This window comes from Muntiacus reevesi, chromosome 18 (genome assembly GCF_963930625.1).
Source record: "Muntiacus reevesi chromosome 18, mMunRee1.1, whole genome shotgun sequence".
Classification (NCBI taxonomy): domain Eukaryota; kingdom Metazoa; phylum Chordata; class Mammalia; order Artiodactyla; family Cervidae; genus Muntiacus; species Muntiacus reevesi.
Window position 1 is genome coordinate 24475929 of NC_089266.1, and position 16790 is coordinate 24492718.

General features: G+C 52.6%; 1 protein-coding gene across 1 annotated transcript; it reads right to left on the bottom strand.

The window, feature by feature from the left end:
* Positions 1 to 1499: 1499 nt before the first annotated feature.
* On the bottom strand, positions 1500 to 5773 carry HOXB4 (homeobox B4). The gene is made up of 2 exons (XM_065910974.1): positions 3810 to 5773; positions 1500 to 2987 (listed from the first exon to the last, which is right to left on the bottom strand). Exons 1-2 carry the CDS (start codon positions 4267 to 4269, stop codon positions 2689 to 2691), a joined length of 759 nt encoding a protein of 252 aa, XP_065767046.1. The 5' UTR covers positions 4270 to 5773; the 3' UTR covers positions 1500 to 2688.
* Between the last annotated feature and the right edge of the window lie 11017 nt (positions 5774 to 16790).

Genomic DNA, 16790 nt, shown 5'->3' on the forward strand with positions numbered 1-16790 from the left:
GAGATTTGCTGTTGAATAATAACAAAGGAGAGAGGATACGTATTTAAAGAAAAGAAGTGATTAATGGTTTTCTGTATAATTCTCACATTTTTCTTAGCTCTTGTCTACACAGAATGGCTGTGAACTTTAAGCTCCATAGAAATCTTTTTTTTATTCTATTCATACCTTCCTAAGAGCAGCTTTGATTTGGTTCTATAGAGACATTCCTGGGGGGGGAGGTGGAATATGCTTTTTAGGAACTATTTTCCCCCTCTAGAAGGGAAGGGCGGCTGCATCCCTGGGCAGCTACACATCACACCAGCGATTCTACTGAAAACAAAGCTCGCTGTTCTCAACCTCCAGGTCCATGCGATTTGCTAAGAGTCTCCCCGCAGCATTGAAACGGGCGGTTCAAACACCCCTTCCCGTGCGGTGGACCCTGGGCCAGTCTGTCCCGGGGCCCTAGCCAGCCTCAAACACCCGGGAGCTGCACAGCGGAGGAATGCAAAAGAAATAACAGTAAAACGCGCTGGTGGAATTGGCTATTTTTATTTTCTGAAGCCAGTTGGGACTGAAAAACGACTTTGAATTGCACTTGCTCTCCAGAGCCCTGAAATTTTGGGGGGCGGGATGGCTGTACCCGGGGCCACCACAGGACCGGAATCCGAGACCAGAGCCTTAGAACTTCTCCTGGGCTTGACCCCAAAGTGGCCCAAGCCTCCCCAGAGCTTCTGAGGGTCACTTGCACCCTCTCCCCCTTCCCCCATTCCATTCTAGGGGTGACTGGGACCTCAGAGACAGAAAGCTATTTGGTCCCCAGTCATACTTTCGATACTTTCTATGAGAAAGAAAATGAAAATTAATACAGGAGCAGGGCTTCACAAAAGAGGCCATTTGTCTTCTTGATTATCTATTTGCTTGTCAGAGTTTGAGCTATGGCACCGGCTAGCTCCTTTGTAATATAAAAATACTCTGAAAACCTGCAAACACCCAGAAACATCTGTGCAAAAAATTAGACTCATTAAAGCCTTAAACACCTCAGAGGAAAAGGATACCTTCTTACGGGGAGGAAAGAGGCCAGCCGCGCAGAATCCTCCCTCACAACTTTAATAAGCAAAGAGCCGTCTGTCTAGAAAGAGACAGCTTTAACCGCATTTTATTTGCTTATGACAAATAAATCACAATATGAAAGCTTTTGCCATACGTAAGCCTCTTGTGTCCTACAATGAAACATTTTCTCCCCATTAGGGATTGGAGTCAGCCCTCCCAGTCCTTTCAATCCATTTTTGGACTAGAGGGAAAAAATTAAAAACCCCAAACAAAACACACCCACCGCAAAAGGAAAACACACCAGCTACCACCATTTGCAGTCCTCTGAGATAGAAATTCCCATTGGATCCTTTGAAAAAATTCCTCAACCACATTAATGTGAGGCCGAATGGACTGGGGTACTTAAAATATACACTGGGTGGCATTGGTCTGCATCTTTACATCAAGATTTCAACAAAAACACGCCGTGCTGATCACAAGAAACCAAACATTTATTTCTATTGTCACTCTGTACAGGACACACATTTTCACACCAACGAAGGGTTCTAGACTCAAGCAGCCCCAGGACTAGGAAGGGGCCTGGTTTGGAATGTCAGAAAGAGAACAGGAGAGAGGACAGACGCACATGACATAAAATTATAATAATAATAATAATTAATAATAATAATAATCAATGCAACGATAAACTATGGGAGAGGTCTCTGTAACCTTATCTCCCAGATGGGAAGGGCATTTTATTTCCTAGTTTCACATTCACTTTCAGTCTAGGAGAAAAGGCCTCCACTGCACAACTCTAGATGGGGGAGAGGGTTGTGTCCAGCTCCCAGAAGGCAACTGGCCTCTCACCCCGCCAGGCATGGCTTGACCTTCCAAAGGAGGGCCCTCCCGGTCTCTGGGTCCTCTCTTTCGGACTCAATTACCCTGCCCTGCTCCTGCGCAGCCGAGGCACCCTTCGTCCACCTGTCCCCAGCCTGTCGTCCCCACCCCGGCCCCAAGGTGGAAGGGGGGTGAACGGGCACGGAGGGGGAAGGAGGCTGTGTGCGCGTGTTTGTTACCGTGGCCAAAACACTGTGCTATCTGGCAGTCAGAGGATGCTTTCGCTGGGTTTCAGGAATGAGGGACAAAGAAAGAAAATCCAGACTGTCTTCCAAGAGCGGCAGCAGCAGAGGCGGCGGCGGCCGAGCCGGGCCTCATTTGTTAGCCGGGTGTCGAGGTAATGGTCGCCACCGAGGCCCGTCCTCTCCTCGGCAGAGTAAACAAGACAGATGGGCCTGGGCCTGGCGTGATTAAAGATGAAACGTGGATCCATCTTCGCCAAAGCTGAAAATGAGGAGTGCAGCCTCCTCCTATTTCTCTTTCTGTCTTTTTCTTTCTTCCTCCTTCTTTTTTTTTTTTTTTTTTTTTTTTTTTAAGGAAGAAAGCAAGAGACTTGAACCTTGCTTCTGGGGGGCCTCGCCCGGCTCCCTACTGTCATTTCTATAAATAAAGCTTCCCCTCCCCCCTCCTCCGCATTTATTCGTGTAAATAGACAACGTGGGGGGAGGGCAGGTGGGCTTTTTCGGGCCCAGGCCCCAGGGTCCCCTCCCTCGTCTCCCCCAACCACCCCCGAGCTCGCAACCCACCCCCGCCCCGAGGTTCGCGGCTCCCGCAAGGGGGGCACTAGAGCGCCGGGGGGCCTCCGTTGGGCCGGCCAGGGGGCCCTCCGGCTGAGCCTGCGGTGCTGCCCGAGCGGATCTTGGTGTTGGGCAACTTGTGGTCTTTTTTCCACTTCATGCGCCGGTTCTGGAACCAGATCTTGATCTGGCGCTCGGAAAGGCAGAGCGCGTGGGCGATCTCCACCCTCCGGCGCCGAGTCAGGTAGCGGTTGTAGTGAAATTCCTTCTCCAGCTCCAAGACCTGCTGGCGAGTGTAGGCGGTCCGAGAGCGCTTGGGCTCCCCGCCGGCGTAATTGGGGTTGACTGGACACACACAGAGAGAGGGAGAAAGAGAAAGTTTTATTGCCCCGAAAGGGCGGAGGGGGAGCCCTTTCCTCCCGCTAACGCAGTGTCTCCCTCCCTCTCCCGCCGCCTCTTCTTCCTCCAGAGGGGGTGGGGACGAAGGAGAAAGCGGGACCCCAGGAGGAGAAAGAGACCTCTAAGTTTTGGCCGACTGTGCGGTCACGACGTTGTTGTTTGGGGAGGGGGCGGGGAGGAGTGAGGAATCTTCACAAGGTTTTAATCGCTCATCTCTCCCCCCACTTGGCCTGGGGCCCGGGATGGGAGAATGAGGGGTGAAAGAGGGAGGGGGCTTCCCTAAACCTTTCTGTTAGTTCCCACCCTCTATGTTCCGATTCCAAGTAGTGCCTGCCCCCAGTAAAAACTTTTGCCCACTAGCCAAGGAGCCAGACTAGAGGAAAGAAAGGAAAAAATAAATACAGGGAGTTGACTCAACTCTCCGCTTAAATACAGATTACCTCCTCCCCCTTCTCCTCCCCCACCTCTCACACCCCTCCCCAATTTCCAACTTCACTGAGACTGCATCTCCCTGGCGAAAAAGTCGCTGGTGAGAATGGCAAAGAGGATGGGGAACCTACTTCAAAGGCGCGGGGCCCACCAGGCCATAAAAATTTATGGGGGATGTAATTATGTGGCTCTGAAAACAGGCGACCGTAAATCTCCGGCAATGGCGAGTTTATAGCGGGGACAATTGGCTTCCCCTAGCTCCCCCCACCCCCATGCCTTGAGGTCCCTTTGGTGTAAAGCGCCGGGGGTGGGAGGGGGAAGGGGTGCCCACGCACTCACCCGTGCTCACGTGAACTTTGCGCATCCAGGGGTAGACGACGGGCTCTTTGCACGCGGAGTGGGACGGGCTGGGGTGCAGGGGGTTCTGGGCGCAGGGAGGCGGCGGGGGGCTGCTGCTGACCGCCTCACAGCGCTGGCCGGGCTCCGGGAGGAGGGCCCCGGACGGCGGCTGTGCGGGAGCCCGGGGGGACAGCCCGGGCGGTGGCGGGGGCGGCGGGGGCGGCGGCGGCGGCGGCGGCGGGGGCCCAGGGTCCCGGCAGGCCGCGTAACGCTGCACGGTGCACGCCGAGCGCCGCCCGAAGCCCGCCTCCGGCTGGAAGCTGCTCTCTCGCCTCTGGCCGCCGGCGTAGTACCCCGGCGAGTGGTCGCTGGGTAGGTAATCGCTCTGTGAATATTCCTCGCACGGAGGGAACTTGGGGTCGACATAGTTTGAGTTGATCAAAAAAGAACTCATAGCCATTAATTTCTGGGAATTGTCCACAAAATATACTAAAATTTATTCCGACCCCTGACTCGTTTTCCTGTTTCCGAAAGCCCTCCTACTTACTGTCAAGTGAACAAAGTTAGGGGCCCACGTGATCCTCGGAGCCAATGGCCGCCCCGCCTGCGATTCCCGGATAAGGAAATCTGCTCACCCGGACCCTACTCCAGCCAAAGAGGTTTATTTCCCCTTCTTCTCCACCCCCCGTCCCTACCCACCCAACGCCAGGATTTACATAGGGCTCTTGCGGGGCCACCGCCTCCCCGCCTCGCCTCGCCTCTCCTGGATCGGGGAGAGGGAGGGAGAGAGAGCGAGAGCGGGTGAGCAGGTTGCCACCGAGGGCCTGTTGGGGCGCTGGGCGGAGCGCAATCCCTGGATCCCCTCAGAAGTTGGGGCTCTGAATATGGCCCCTCCCGTCCTGCCTCCCTCCCCCAGGCCTTCCTTAGGGTCTTAGCCCCTCTTGTCGATGGGGCGTATGGAGCATCTGCACCCAGCGTCTAAGCAGGGGCGTTAAGTGAGGGGCGGACTAGGGGCTCCGCCTGGAGAGGAGAACCCACACGGGGGAACGAGGCATCGAGCGTGGGCCTTCTCTCTGCAGCCGCACGGGGAGGGGTAGGGAGTGAAAGAGGAGGCGTCGGAGCAACCGGGCGGGTGTACGGAGGGACTTGTCAGAGATGAATGGAACCACGGGCGGATCGATAGGAAATTCATGCACTAATTCGGGGAGACCTCGCCTTCCAAATCGCATTTAGCTGCGCTATTAGTTTGGCTGTGTCAGTCAGTCCGTCTGTTCCCCTCTCCTCTCCACTCCTCCCCTTATCCCACGCGGCCCAAACCGGGAGAAACGAGTTAGTTTCCCACACTGAACATGAACACTGGAGTAAAAAACCTCCAACTTCTGAGAGCACGTTGAATAGCAATTTGCTAATTCCAGAAACACCGGAGCACGGCTAACCGCGGCGGCGAGATGTTCTAATTGCCGTTAATGCCGCGCCTCAGCAGCGAGCAGAAATCTCACATCCTTGTGATGCTAAGGATAGGAGCCTGGGTGATCCCCACACAATAACACCCTTTGGTAATCGCGTGTTTCCAGGGCATCTTGTTCTGCACCCAAACGGAAAAGCGACCTCTGCATCCGTTTGAAAAGTGAATTTCCTTTCCCTTCGCACACTGAAGACAATAGTCATTTTTACCAGATTTTCAGTGAAGCCTCCCTGAACCCAAAATAGGGAATAGCTGGACCAAAGGGAGAGGACAAAATAAAAACATCAGCAACAACATTAACCTTTTAAGAGAAGTGAGAAAGGACCAAGGCTCCCAAGGGCAGGCATGGGTAGATTTCAGGTAGGTGTTTCCTCCATCTCTAACCAGTTGAGGGAGAAAAAGAAAAGGGAAGAAAGAAAAAGAAAGGAGTCTTCGTGTCACCGGATGGTCCTCATTTAGGAAAAAAAATTTTTTTCTTCAGAAAAAAAATGAGCGGAGTGTTTATGTCAACTACATATTCCCCTAGATACGAATTTGTGATCACAAAATTCCTTACACAAATTCGGATCTACAGGGTATATACAGAAGACAGACAGATCTTCTTGGCCCAGAAATTTTGCAGTCCTCCTATTTTCCACGCATCCTTCGTTTGGGGTATGGTTTCAGTGCTTTGATTTTTTTTTCCCCCTAGTTTTGAGCTCTGGGAGCAGGAAAAGGCACGGTGGGTCCATTCCTGGGATTAGAAGGTTTTCAACCCTCTTCCTCTTCTATTAGAGAGAAACAGAAACAGCCGGTCCCGCAAAGGGACGCGAACCTTAGGGCTGCTGTGCATCTCCGCGGCAGTGCATGAATTATGAGATGTAAACATTAGCTAAGCACAAAAGGAGGAAGGGTCATCCTGAGGCTGCGGCATAGTCAGAATCAGGCCCTTCTGGGTGCCCTCCAGCCCCTCCCCTCCCCCAGGACTTTTTTTTCTTTTTTTTAAGAAAAACAAAACCCCAATCGGCAACTCCGTGTCCCTCTGCAGCCTTTAGTTTGTGATCAAACGAAAATCTAGATATTTTCCAAGGGGCCTCTCAGCAAAGGGAAGAGGGATAGGCGGCTGGGTGTGAAGGGGGTGTCATAAAAGTCCTTTTGGAAAAATTCAATGGTAAAAAGAGAAACAGCTGTAAAGAAAAATGCTGGGAGACCGAGCAGATGGGGCCCCAGATATTTAATGACGGGCAATTCCGTTTACAACCTGAGAAAAAGATCAAAGGCGTTTCATTTCCGAATGGAGGGTGAGGAGGAACCGTAAAAGATGCAGCCAGATGATATTCTGGCCCCTCCCAACCTCCCATACCTCCTGGGGCCAGAAAAGGGGGATGATAGCTGAAGTGTGAGAAGGAGTCCTATTTCCCCCACCTTCCTAGCTCCTGGCAGGCTCTCTCCATCCAAAGTTGCTTATTCAGCCACCTGCTCGGGTTGCTGGCAGTGGGACCTAAATGGGGATCTGGGAAACCTGGGGGATCTGGAGTTTCGAAGGGACTTCCTGAGGCTGCCAGTAACCGCTGAATTTACTAAGCTGGGAGACTGAGGATGGAGCTGAGGGAATGGCATCCTAGACTGTGAAAGCTAAGGGCCTTCAGAGGGTGATGGGAAGGGTGCACAGAACCTCTTCTCCACCGACTCCTCACTTATCGCTCCAGGTCTGAGGAATACTTGCATCCCTAGTGAATAAGTCAGAATAATAAAAATTTCTTTAATAAATACATCAACAACAACAACAAAAAACCAACCCTCTAACCACCACACTCTAAAGGTCTGTGCCCATACCTGGCCCTGGGACCCTTGCACGTGGGTAGGAGGAGAGTTTTCACCTACCAGCCACCAAGTCCATAGCCCTCTGATTTTCTATCCCAAATCTAGCTTGCCAGGTTTGGCCTCTAAGCTTGATTTCTAACACTAACACCTATTTTGAAACATCACACACACACAATAATATTGCAGTTATTTTTGCCAAGAGAGGGTTCAGTAAGTAATCTCATACCTCCATTTGGGCACTCAGGAAGACTGGCTCCTGGCCCTGGACCCACAGACAAATTGTGTGGATAGGACCACCACCACCCCCCAGCATCAAGCAGGGAACTGTCCTAGTCTTGTCAAAGGCCACTTTAGTCAGGGGCACCATTCCACTGGCCAGACCACTTCCCCTACCCCATACCTCCTGTTCTTCTCAACTCGCCACCCTAAAACTCGTCCAACTGGTAGGCTTTTCGGAATTGGGAGAGGGCCTCTGTGCTGCTCTACACTTTAAGAGATGGAGTCCAGGTGCCCCCAAGCACTCCAAGAGAGAGGGTGGGAAGCAGAGCCTGTGGGGTTGATCCTGGGGACAGAGCGCAGAGATTTTTCTCTGTGCGCTGGGAGCCGCCACCTACCCATCCCATCGAGGGGTCGCACTCCCCACCCCAGCCAGTCCCGCCGCGAGGGGTGGAGGACTGGGTTTATCAGCGATTTCCGAGACGAGCTTGGCTAGAGCAGGAGGCTGCCTCTGCCCTCCACCCGCGAAGAGCACTAACATCAATACGTATACTAAAAATAATAAAGAAAAAGCCAAGGCTCCGCGCGCTTTCAGAGCCACCTCCCCCGCGCTCCCTGTGGCTCGCCGGCCCGCCGGCCGCCTTCTCCCGGCCAGCCACAGGTTGCCGCAGTGACCTCGCTGCTCAGCCCCTCCGCCGTCCCGGGCGTGTCCAGCGCGCGCCACCACCGCTACCTTTTGTCGGCGGGGAGGGAGGGACAGAGCGAGGGAGGGAGTTCGCAGGCCGGGGAGGCGAGTCCCCGGGCGGCCCGCAAGGCAGCGGCCCGGAGGAGCGCCAGGCCCGGAGGGGCGCGGGCGGGAGTACTCACCGGGCCGCTCCCCGCGCCCTCCCGGCCGCCGGCCCGCCCGCGGGCCCGCGCGGCCCCCGACAAGCTCGCTCTCGTCCACTATTGTGTGTGCGGAAAACCGAACCGCCGCGGCGGGCAGAGGAGCTCCGGGGCCCCCTTGGTGGCCGGAACAAGACTTTTTTTTTTTTTGGTGTGTTGTTTTTGAAGTGCAAGTTTTCGTATTAATCTCATACTTTGGCAGTCTTTGTTAAACAGCTAGGCGCGTCACCAGGCTCTCGAACATTTTAATAATTTTTAGACGCCGTGACCTGCGGTTCACCCCCTCTCGGGCCTCCCCCATGAGCAGGCAGTTACTATAATACGCTCGCGCAGTTCGCTGGGTCATATTGAATTTTGCGCAGGTCATTACTTGGGAGAAAAATGACAGAGCAAGGAATTTGATTCAGCTCATCCTCTCTAGCTCTAGTTTTTGCCAGAACCTTCCCCCAACTCCTACCCTTCAAAGTCCCACTCGAAGAGGGACTCAGCTGCCAGCCTCTGCTTTGATATTCCATCATTCCAGTATTTTTTGTCAGCTTTCCTTCTGGGGGCAAAGAGGAACTACAGGGGTTCACTTTACAGCCCCTGATAGAGACCAGCACCTGGAGAAGTGGAAATGTGGGGATCTGGGTCCCAGAGAGCAGACTTGAGCCAGAACCCCTATAAATGGCTGCATTGACAGGGCCTGTATTCCCACTCAACTGCACACTCTGCTTTTTTCCACCCCTCAGTGCCAGAGAGATCCCCATTTCTGCCTGAACTGGAAGCTCCAGGGCCCCAGGAATGAGACCTCCACCTCCTGGTGCTGAGATCTGGTCCACAGGCCAGCATGTTTGGGTAAGATAGAATCCTGAGAGAAGGGCTGGACTGCACTGGTCAAACCTGGGGACTTGGCTTTCAGAGGCTTTAATTCTCCTTTAAAAATCAAAGAATATCCTCCCCACCTCCATTTTTATTTAAAATTACTTCTCATCTATACTATAACTCTTTTGCCTACCCCCAGCACCACCACCAGGAGGTTCAGAAACAAATCAAAGAGGTGCTTAAAATACTCAAGAGATTATCTTTGGTTTGTCCCTCCAGGACAGGACTAGAAATGGGTGGCATGCCAGCAACACATTTCAACACATTTCAACCAGCAGAAGTAGATCAGGTGATTACCCCTCCACCCAGCTCAAGTCTCAGGGCAGTGTCTCCAAAGGGGACTAAGCATCCCAAGGCACCCAGCTTGGCTTGGGATGGCGGAAGTCTTCCCTTCCCTATTGTGAGGCCCCACCAAGCCCAGGACCCAGTCTCCACAAAACTTGCTAACACTCTTGTTCCCCTCAGTGGAGGGGAAGAGACTGAGGAAGAACAGATAGAAATAGAATCTCCAGTTCAGGCTTTGACCTCTACTTCCTCTGGAACCCAGGAATTCCCTCCTGGCCTGACTCCCCAGAAAAATTTGCCTGAAGGCCAAGTAGAAATGAGGTCCCATACCCAGTTGGTTTAATTAAAAAAAAAAAAAAACAACAACAAACTGGGGTCAAATTGATTTGTTCTCTTTTCTGGCCATGTTTCAAAAGGCATTGATATGAAAACTCTCAAATAATCTTTTTTTCTGGCAGGACAAACACCCAGAGAGCACCTCCAATATTAAATGCTTAGAAGAGAAAGATGACATCTCATAATGCAACAGTCATTTAAAGATCCAAAATAAGCATATGTCCTGGTGTTATAATTACAGTGTCTCTAAGTGTTATACTTATGAGCTAAGCTTAATGCATAGACTCAAAGTTCATTTCAGGTCGCCAGTTAAAAAGATCTCTGTGAGGCCATTCAGTATTTTTCCTTCTCATTTTCCCTCCCTCCTTGAAACAGGAAGAGAGGCATTCTGGAAGAACACACAAGTGTAGGTTTGGGAGAGAGTGAGAAAATTAAGCTAACCTTCTTTCAATATCCAAGTGCTTAAACTCAAGCACTTTGGAAGGAGGGATAGGAGTTTTTAAACTCCCTCTAGTCCTGGCCCATGGTTACTGGACTCCAACTGCCTGGACCCCACCTGGGGGTTAGGAATCCCTGAAAAACTAGCCTGCCTGAAGGGAGAAGGAGCTGGGGGATTCAGCTATTTCGCCCCTTTAGAGGAAGCCTGATGGGGCTGGTGTGGGTGGGAATCAGGTCTTCCCCTTGGAAGGATTCCTTGGCCCCACCAAACGTCCTACAAGGACGTGTGGGTAATTGGATTTTTAAAATGTGTGCGGCTGGGTAGGTTTTAATTAAATTTTATATGGCGACTCAAAGGTTATCTTTAGGAAAGAAAATTGAGTAGAGGATTGGCCATGCCCAGAGCGCTTTCTTTTGTGCATCTCCCTAGCCCACCAGAGCCAGTCTGGGGAGGAGGACTTCTTCCCTCGGTTCTCCTTTCCCAGATATCTGCCTCTCGGCTCAGTGCCGCTACCCCACTCCCCGAGCCCGCGAGTCTTCCTTACCTCGAGCTCTCTCTTCACACACACACAGCCTCCTCCCCTCTCCCACCCCGCCCCCGCCGCGGCCGGCTCACGCACGCTGTAAACTTTTGACCCTCCAACTTCGCGACCCCTCTGGCAATAACACTGGCCTCACCGCCCAGGGTCTCATTCTGCCGCTCTGGGTGCAGAAACCCAAGCGCAAACCGTCTTCCCTGCCCTTCCCCCCTCGCCCCCTCCCCCCGGACTCCCCCCCCACCCACTACCCCACTAAGGGCCTGAGACTTGGGGAAGAGGAGTCAATCTTTTCCCATTATTAAATAACTCCTCCTCGGGAAAAGATGCCAACTGCACTTCCGACTTTTTTGCACCACTTCCCGCATTTTCACCATCTCTCATGTTAGGATGCCTGGAAGAGCTGCTGACCACCCACCCCCTCCATTTCTGTGTCCCCCAGAGTGGGGGCGCCGTGGCTGTTGCCAGGCGAAAGGACACACGGCAGCAATAGAGTGGGCTGACGAAGAAGTGTTTCTGGGGCAAGGAGCGGAGAGAGCTTGGAGGAAGGGCTCCTTGGGACCGGAGGGGGCCCAGGGCCCCGAAGACTGGAGAGAGAGCTCAGTGTCCAGGCTCTGCAAGGCCCAGCGGGCCCCGGGCCACCTGGCCGGACCGCTCGCTGGCGCCTGGAAGGCTCCAGCCTGGCTGTGAACTTGGTCTAAGGCGGACTCTGCTGGCAGCTCGGGGACGTTACAGCCTCTGCCTGAGCTAGTGCAGCGGCCACGCGGCGACCTGCCCTCTTTCGCTTTCCTTTGCTCCCAAATATCACCTCCCAAGCCCCCAACTCCCACAGAGAAGGATTTTGATCCCCCTTCCCTAGGGACCCTTGGGGATCTGTAAACATAAAAGAGAGTTAAGAGACACATACAGGGAAAAAGAGACTAGGACAAACAGAAGCTCCGATATATCGGGTTTATGCTCCGTCGTGTCCCCAAGCCCCCAAAAGGAGATGTTTCCACATGCAAGGACGTTCCCCCTTCTGCTCCCCTCAACACTCCCTTTTCAGGCTGAATCCACATTCCCCTCTACCAGGCCTTCCTGGGTCATCTCTTGACTAGACAAGCGGTGTTGGGGCCTTCGAAGTACCTTCCTCTCTAGACACATTCGTCCCTACCATACTCGGCTCCAGCTCCGGGGGTCAGAGATGGTCAGTCGCTGCGGTGAGAGGCCGCAGCGGGGCGGCAGCTAGGGAGGCTCAGACCAGAGGGTGGCCGTGCAGCGGGGGCGTGGGCGGTGGGGGGGAAGCTAGAGGATGCCAAAGAGATTTAGGGAGAGAAAAGATAGGACAGAAGATGCCTGAAACATCGTAGGAGAAAGAAGCGGGAGAGAAAGAGATTAAAACTTGGGAATGTGCTGATCTATTCGGGGTCCGACAGGTCCAGAATGGTCCGAAGTCCAATCCTCTCCAGTCTCCTGAATCCTCCACTTCCTCTTGAAGCCTGAAATCTAGGTCTCAGTAAATTCGCCAGAAGGAGGAAAAAAATCGGCCTAAACCTGTAGGAGCGCTGAAGGTGACGGCGGTGCGGCCGGCGGCGCTAATGTATGCGGCAGCGGCTCGGAGCCCCAAGTAGGCCGGCGCTCGGCCCGTCTGCTGACCTCTGCGTGATCCCGAACTCTATGAATTATTGATGAGATATGAGCGTTGATTTCCCCTTTCAGGATGCAAACTCCATTATATTGTTAAAATGGCGATTTAATCGTTGAGAATAGCTTTGGTGTGGGTTTTTTCCCCCAACTCATTTGCGCCTCCTTCCTTTTCATTTAACTCATTTAACTCTCTTAATTAAATCCTTTAACAGATTTTAATCACTTTTTGGAGAGAGGGATAGGAGGAAGGAGAAGGCCATCACTACCACCACCAACAAACACTAAACACACACACAAGCCGGAAAGCCATAAAAAGCTTCTACCTTGGGGAAGTTGAAAGGAAGGTGGGGAGGGGATATTAACCCCTCTAAAAATGTCGTGCTGGAAACAACCACCAGAGGATCCATCCATCGGAGTGCTGGGGCAAGCTAACTCTGAAGTGTTTGGGCCTGGGAAGTGTTTAATTCCACCCTGAAGAAGTGTGTAGTCTGACTGTGAAGAGTAAGTCAGGCTTACCCTTCTTGCTGAGAAGTCAAGGGACATGGAGCTTGGGGAAGACACGTGTTTCTTGTGGGGAAGCGATTCTCCAATCTGAGCCCCAGGGCAAGAATTACTGATAAATGTCCATTTTCCTTAAAGGCCCCCAATTTCTCCCCTCCCCCATCCCAAACAGCTTGGTTTCCAGGCGGTGTCTAGGTTAATTAATATGGATGTGTAACAGTGCTGCAGTAATCGATAAATCCCGCTGTGGGCAGATCCCAGCCTCGAAATCTGATTACTCCAAGAAACTCCAAAAAATGGACAGTGACCAGTGGGCTCTGCCCTAAAAGAGGGGAAGTGTTCTTGCTAGCCCTGTTCTCCTTGCTTGGCTGGGCTGATCCCAAGCTGTGAAACCCATACAGACAATCGCCTTCTCTGCTCTGTCCCAAAAGGGACTGAGTTTGGGGGACTGTGCTGAGCGGTCCACTTCTCTCTCATTTGGAATCCTTGGCGTCCACCTCAGCATTCAAACCCAAGGATAAAGGAGCCAGCCTAAGAGAGGAGCTTACACTTGGATCCTGCCCCTGCACCCTGCTCCCCTCCCCCCCCAGACCCCACTGAATACTTGTCACAGCCAGGGAAGAGTTAAGTGTCCCTGCAGCAGTTACAGAGAGGAAGCCGCCAATGAAATATGGGCGCTTGGAACTCCAGACCCGGCTGGCTTTCCTGTTTACACTTCTTTATACTTCCTCCCACACCACAGCCTCAAAGAAACAAAATAAAAATAATAATAAAAAATAAGCAAGTAAGACAAAAAATTAAATTGTCTATTGAGTGGTGGTCAAGCTGGCCTCAGAGGGAAACTATACCCTTACCCTCTGACTGCCAGTCCCCTCTACCCTGCCCCAGGTGGAAGGTGCCCACAAATGGGCATGAGGATTTGGCTAGTAAGTTCCAGCCTGCAGCTCAAAAGGTTGGGGCCTGAATCCAGCCAGGGAGAGGAGAGAAAGGAACAGCTTTCTTGGAGAATGTCTTGGGGAAGGCTGGAGGGCAGGACACAGCCTGGCCTGGGGCAGAGAGAGCTCCTTTGCATGAGAAATCCCTTGGAAGCTCTCATCCTCTCCCCCAACAGATCCTTGCTGGGGTTCAGAGAAGACAGTTACCCAGAGAACCTGAAGTGGGGAAGAGGAAAGCCCAGCTAGGCTGGGATCTTCCCCAGATAGGATCTGCTCAGAGCAAGAGGAGATCCTCCAAGAGTTTTGGCTATTGTGGCAGAAGTGGGCACCCCCACCAGAGCTGCCCTTTGCCATTCCGGAAAATCTCTCTAGATATCCCCAGCAGATGTCCTTGGGCTGCTGGCCCCACACATTCTTTATCAGGATTTGCAGAACTGATGTGGAAGGGGGCCAAAAAATCTTTAGCGGCAGGCCTGGTGGTCTGGGGTTTCTGAGAGAGGGTGGCTGGTGGCATCAGAGTGAGACCAGGGGCACCATAGGAATGAGGTTGCCCAGGAGGCCCCTCATCAGATTCTGTGCCCACTAAACTCTTCCTTTGCATCTTATTTAACTCATTTGCCTTGTCCAGGGTGGAAACCTGTGGAAGTCATGCCTCCAAATTTTACTAGAATTTTAAATTGTGCTTGATGTCCTCTGGGAGTTGAGCAGAATCTCCTTTCCATGAGGCACAGATGCCCCAACATTCTGGGAGAGATGTGTCTTCACACCAAGGGGAGGACACCTTTGCACTCAAAGCCTCTGTCCTCTGTCCTCTTTGCACTCAAAGCCCATGAAGGATATCTGGTAAATTAGGCCTAGACAGGGATCTGAGAGCTCAGGGAATAGAGAGCAGCTGAAGGAGAAAGCAGAGATGGGGAGAGAGCGCAGATGTTCTTTAATGTGAAAAGGGGAGGATCTTGTGACCCTCTCCTGGTCCCAAAAATCAGAAACCCCTTAAGTTGTCACAGGTCCAATTCCAGGGACAACACGAGTTGGTGAGCTAAATCTAGAGATGGCAAAAGCAGGCATGAGGGGATGGTTGATCCCCATGTATGTTAAAAATGGAGAGGTCAATTTGGTGAGGAGGAGGCCTCTAGCTTTCAGAAAGAGGGTGACTTATCCTTAGAAAATAACGGCCCCCTGGGGGTCAAATAATGCAATCCTTCTGGTTTGCGGTGCCACAAAACAAAGGGCCTCTAGGCTCTGGTAGGGAGAGAAGAAGAAAGGAGAGAAAGAGAGCACCTTTCCAATTTTCTCTCCCAGCTCCGGAGACCCTTCTACTCTCCCGACAGTTGGGAATCTGTGTTCTTCAGCAACTTTTATTTTTGGAGGGATCGCTAGGGATCTGCTTAAACACATAGATCCTCTAGACAAAAAAAGAAGCTCTCCCCTTCTCCCCGCTCCTGGCCAGGAATTAGGTTTTGGATTTGAGGGAAATGCCCCCCTCTGTCTGCTCCCCACTTGGACCTCAGGACCCTACATAGAGTCAAGTCAGCAGGTTGGCTTGGGACCAAAAGTCTGAAGTTGGGTGCGAAGGCAGGCGCGGCGCTCCCCATCCCAGGTAACCCAGATGAAGGCATGGAGAACCCAGGTACCCCCTTTCATGGGGTCAAAGATCTAAAAGCCAGAGAGTGCGCCAGTGCAAGGCAGCCCACAGCAGCTGCTTAGCCTTCCCCAGGCTTTTTCTCAGCTCAGATGTATCCAGATAAAAGTGCCTAGCGGCGCCCCCACACACACCCCTGACAGATGAATGTCATAAAGGTTCTTTCCTGGGGGTGGGGAGGCGTCTATCTGAAGATGCCCAGTAGTGGAGTGCCCCCTCCACCATGGGGCCCTCCTATCAGCAGTACACACCCTTCCTTTGTTGCCCCCTAAATTTCCAAGAGGACTGAAGGGACCCACACAAGCCTGCAAAAGAGTCAGGCACTCCTGCAAATAAAATCAAGCACCCCCCCGACTGCGGAGGCCTTATCACACTGAACCAGGTGCTGCCCCACTTCAGACACCCAGCTGGTCAGAACTTGGTGCAAAACCAGGCTAAATTTCCCCCACTTATTACCCTATAGCCCTGCTGGAGGCAGTTTCCTTTCCCTACTTTCCAGCCCCACAATTTCAAGGGGAAAAGCGAAAGCTGGAAGCAACTTACTGCGGGAGAGCTGGGCCTGGGCTGCCGCCACACCACCGCCTTCTGGGCCCGGAGAGCGCTCACCTACCTCTGCCCCCTTCCCCACCACAGCGAGCAGTTAAAGTGTCACTTAACATTCTGGAGAATGTGAAATATACCGCGCGGTGTCAACTCCCCAAAACCATAAAACTAACTTTATGGACCTCACGTGACTTTCTCGAGCCAGTGAGGGGTATCTGTCTGACTTCTCCGCGATTTTTACGATCTAACTTCAAGATAAAACCCCTATCCATTTGACATCTAAATGTCATAGCGACTTTTGGGATAGTTTGCTATGGACAAAGGGGGACAAAGTCAAGGGGGAAGGGGGAAAGAGGGCCCAATAGAGCCTCCAAGACCCTCGGCTGCCTCCTCACCAGCTCCCCCTCCCCCCCAGCCCTGTAAGAAGTTGGGCCAAGCTGGAAGGGACGGACCGGGTAAGTGTCCAGACTTGACTCTTGTACTCAGGGTGGAGGCTGACTTGGATGGAAGAGGATTGGGCCCGGGCCCTGGGCCAGTTCGGCTGAAGGGGAAACCAAGGGTCTTCTAGGAGGGACCCCAGCTCCTAATCAAGAGGGCAGGTCAGTTGGGCCCCTGGAGAGAGGAAGCCCTTGATAAATGTAGAAGAGACTGAGGGTGAGGGAAACCTTTGAAATTGAGCTGATTTTTTTTGGAGGGGGGGTTGCCTACTGGGTGACAGGGTAATTGGGATTTAGACTAGGGGACAAGGGGGCTGGGCAGGCCTGTATCTCTTCCAAAAGACCAGGAGCGTCCTGCTCAGGGCTTAGGCCCAAATTACTTTTCCTGAAGAGGTTTCCAGAGACTTTTCTGGCCAGCTGGTGGAAGGCCAGGGTGGAGTCTAGCTCAGCCTCTCCCTGGTCCCTTGCT

What these genes read in the sequence shown, in the direction of transcription:
- HOXB4 (XM_065910974.1), bottom strand. Translation starts at nt 4,269, where the DNA reads ATGGCTATGAGTTCTTTTTTGATCAACTCAAACTATGTCGACCCCAAG. An exon ending in CAAAGTTCACGTGAGCACGG is followed by an intron (nt 2,988 to 3,809) that starts GTGAGTGCGTGG and finishes GTGTGTGTCCAG; the next exon opens with TCAACCCCAATTACGCCGGC.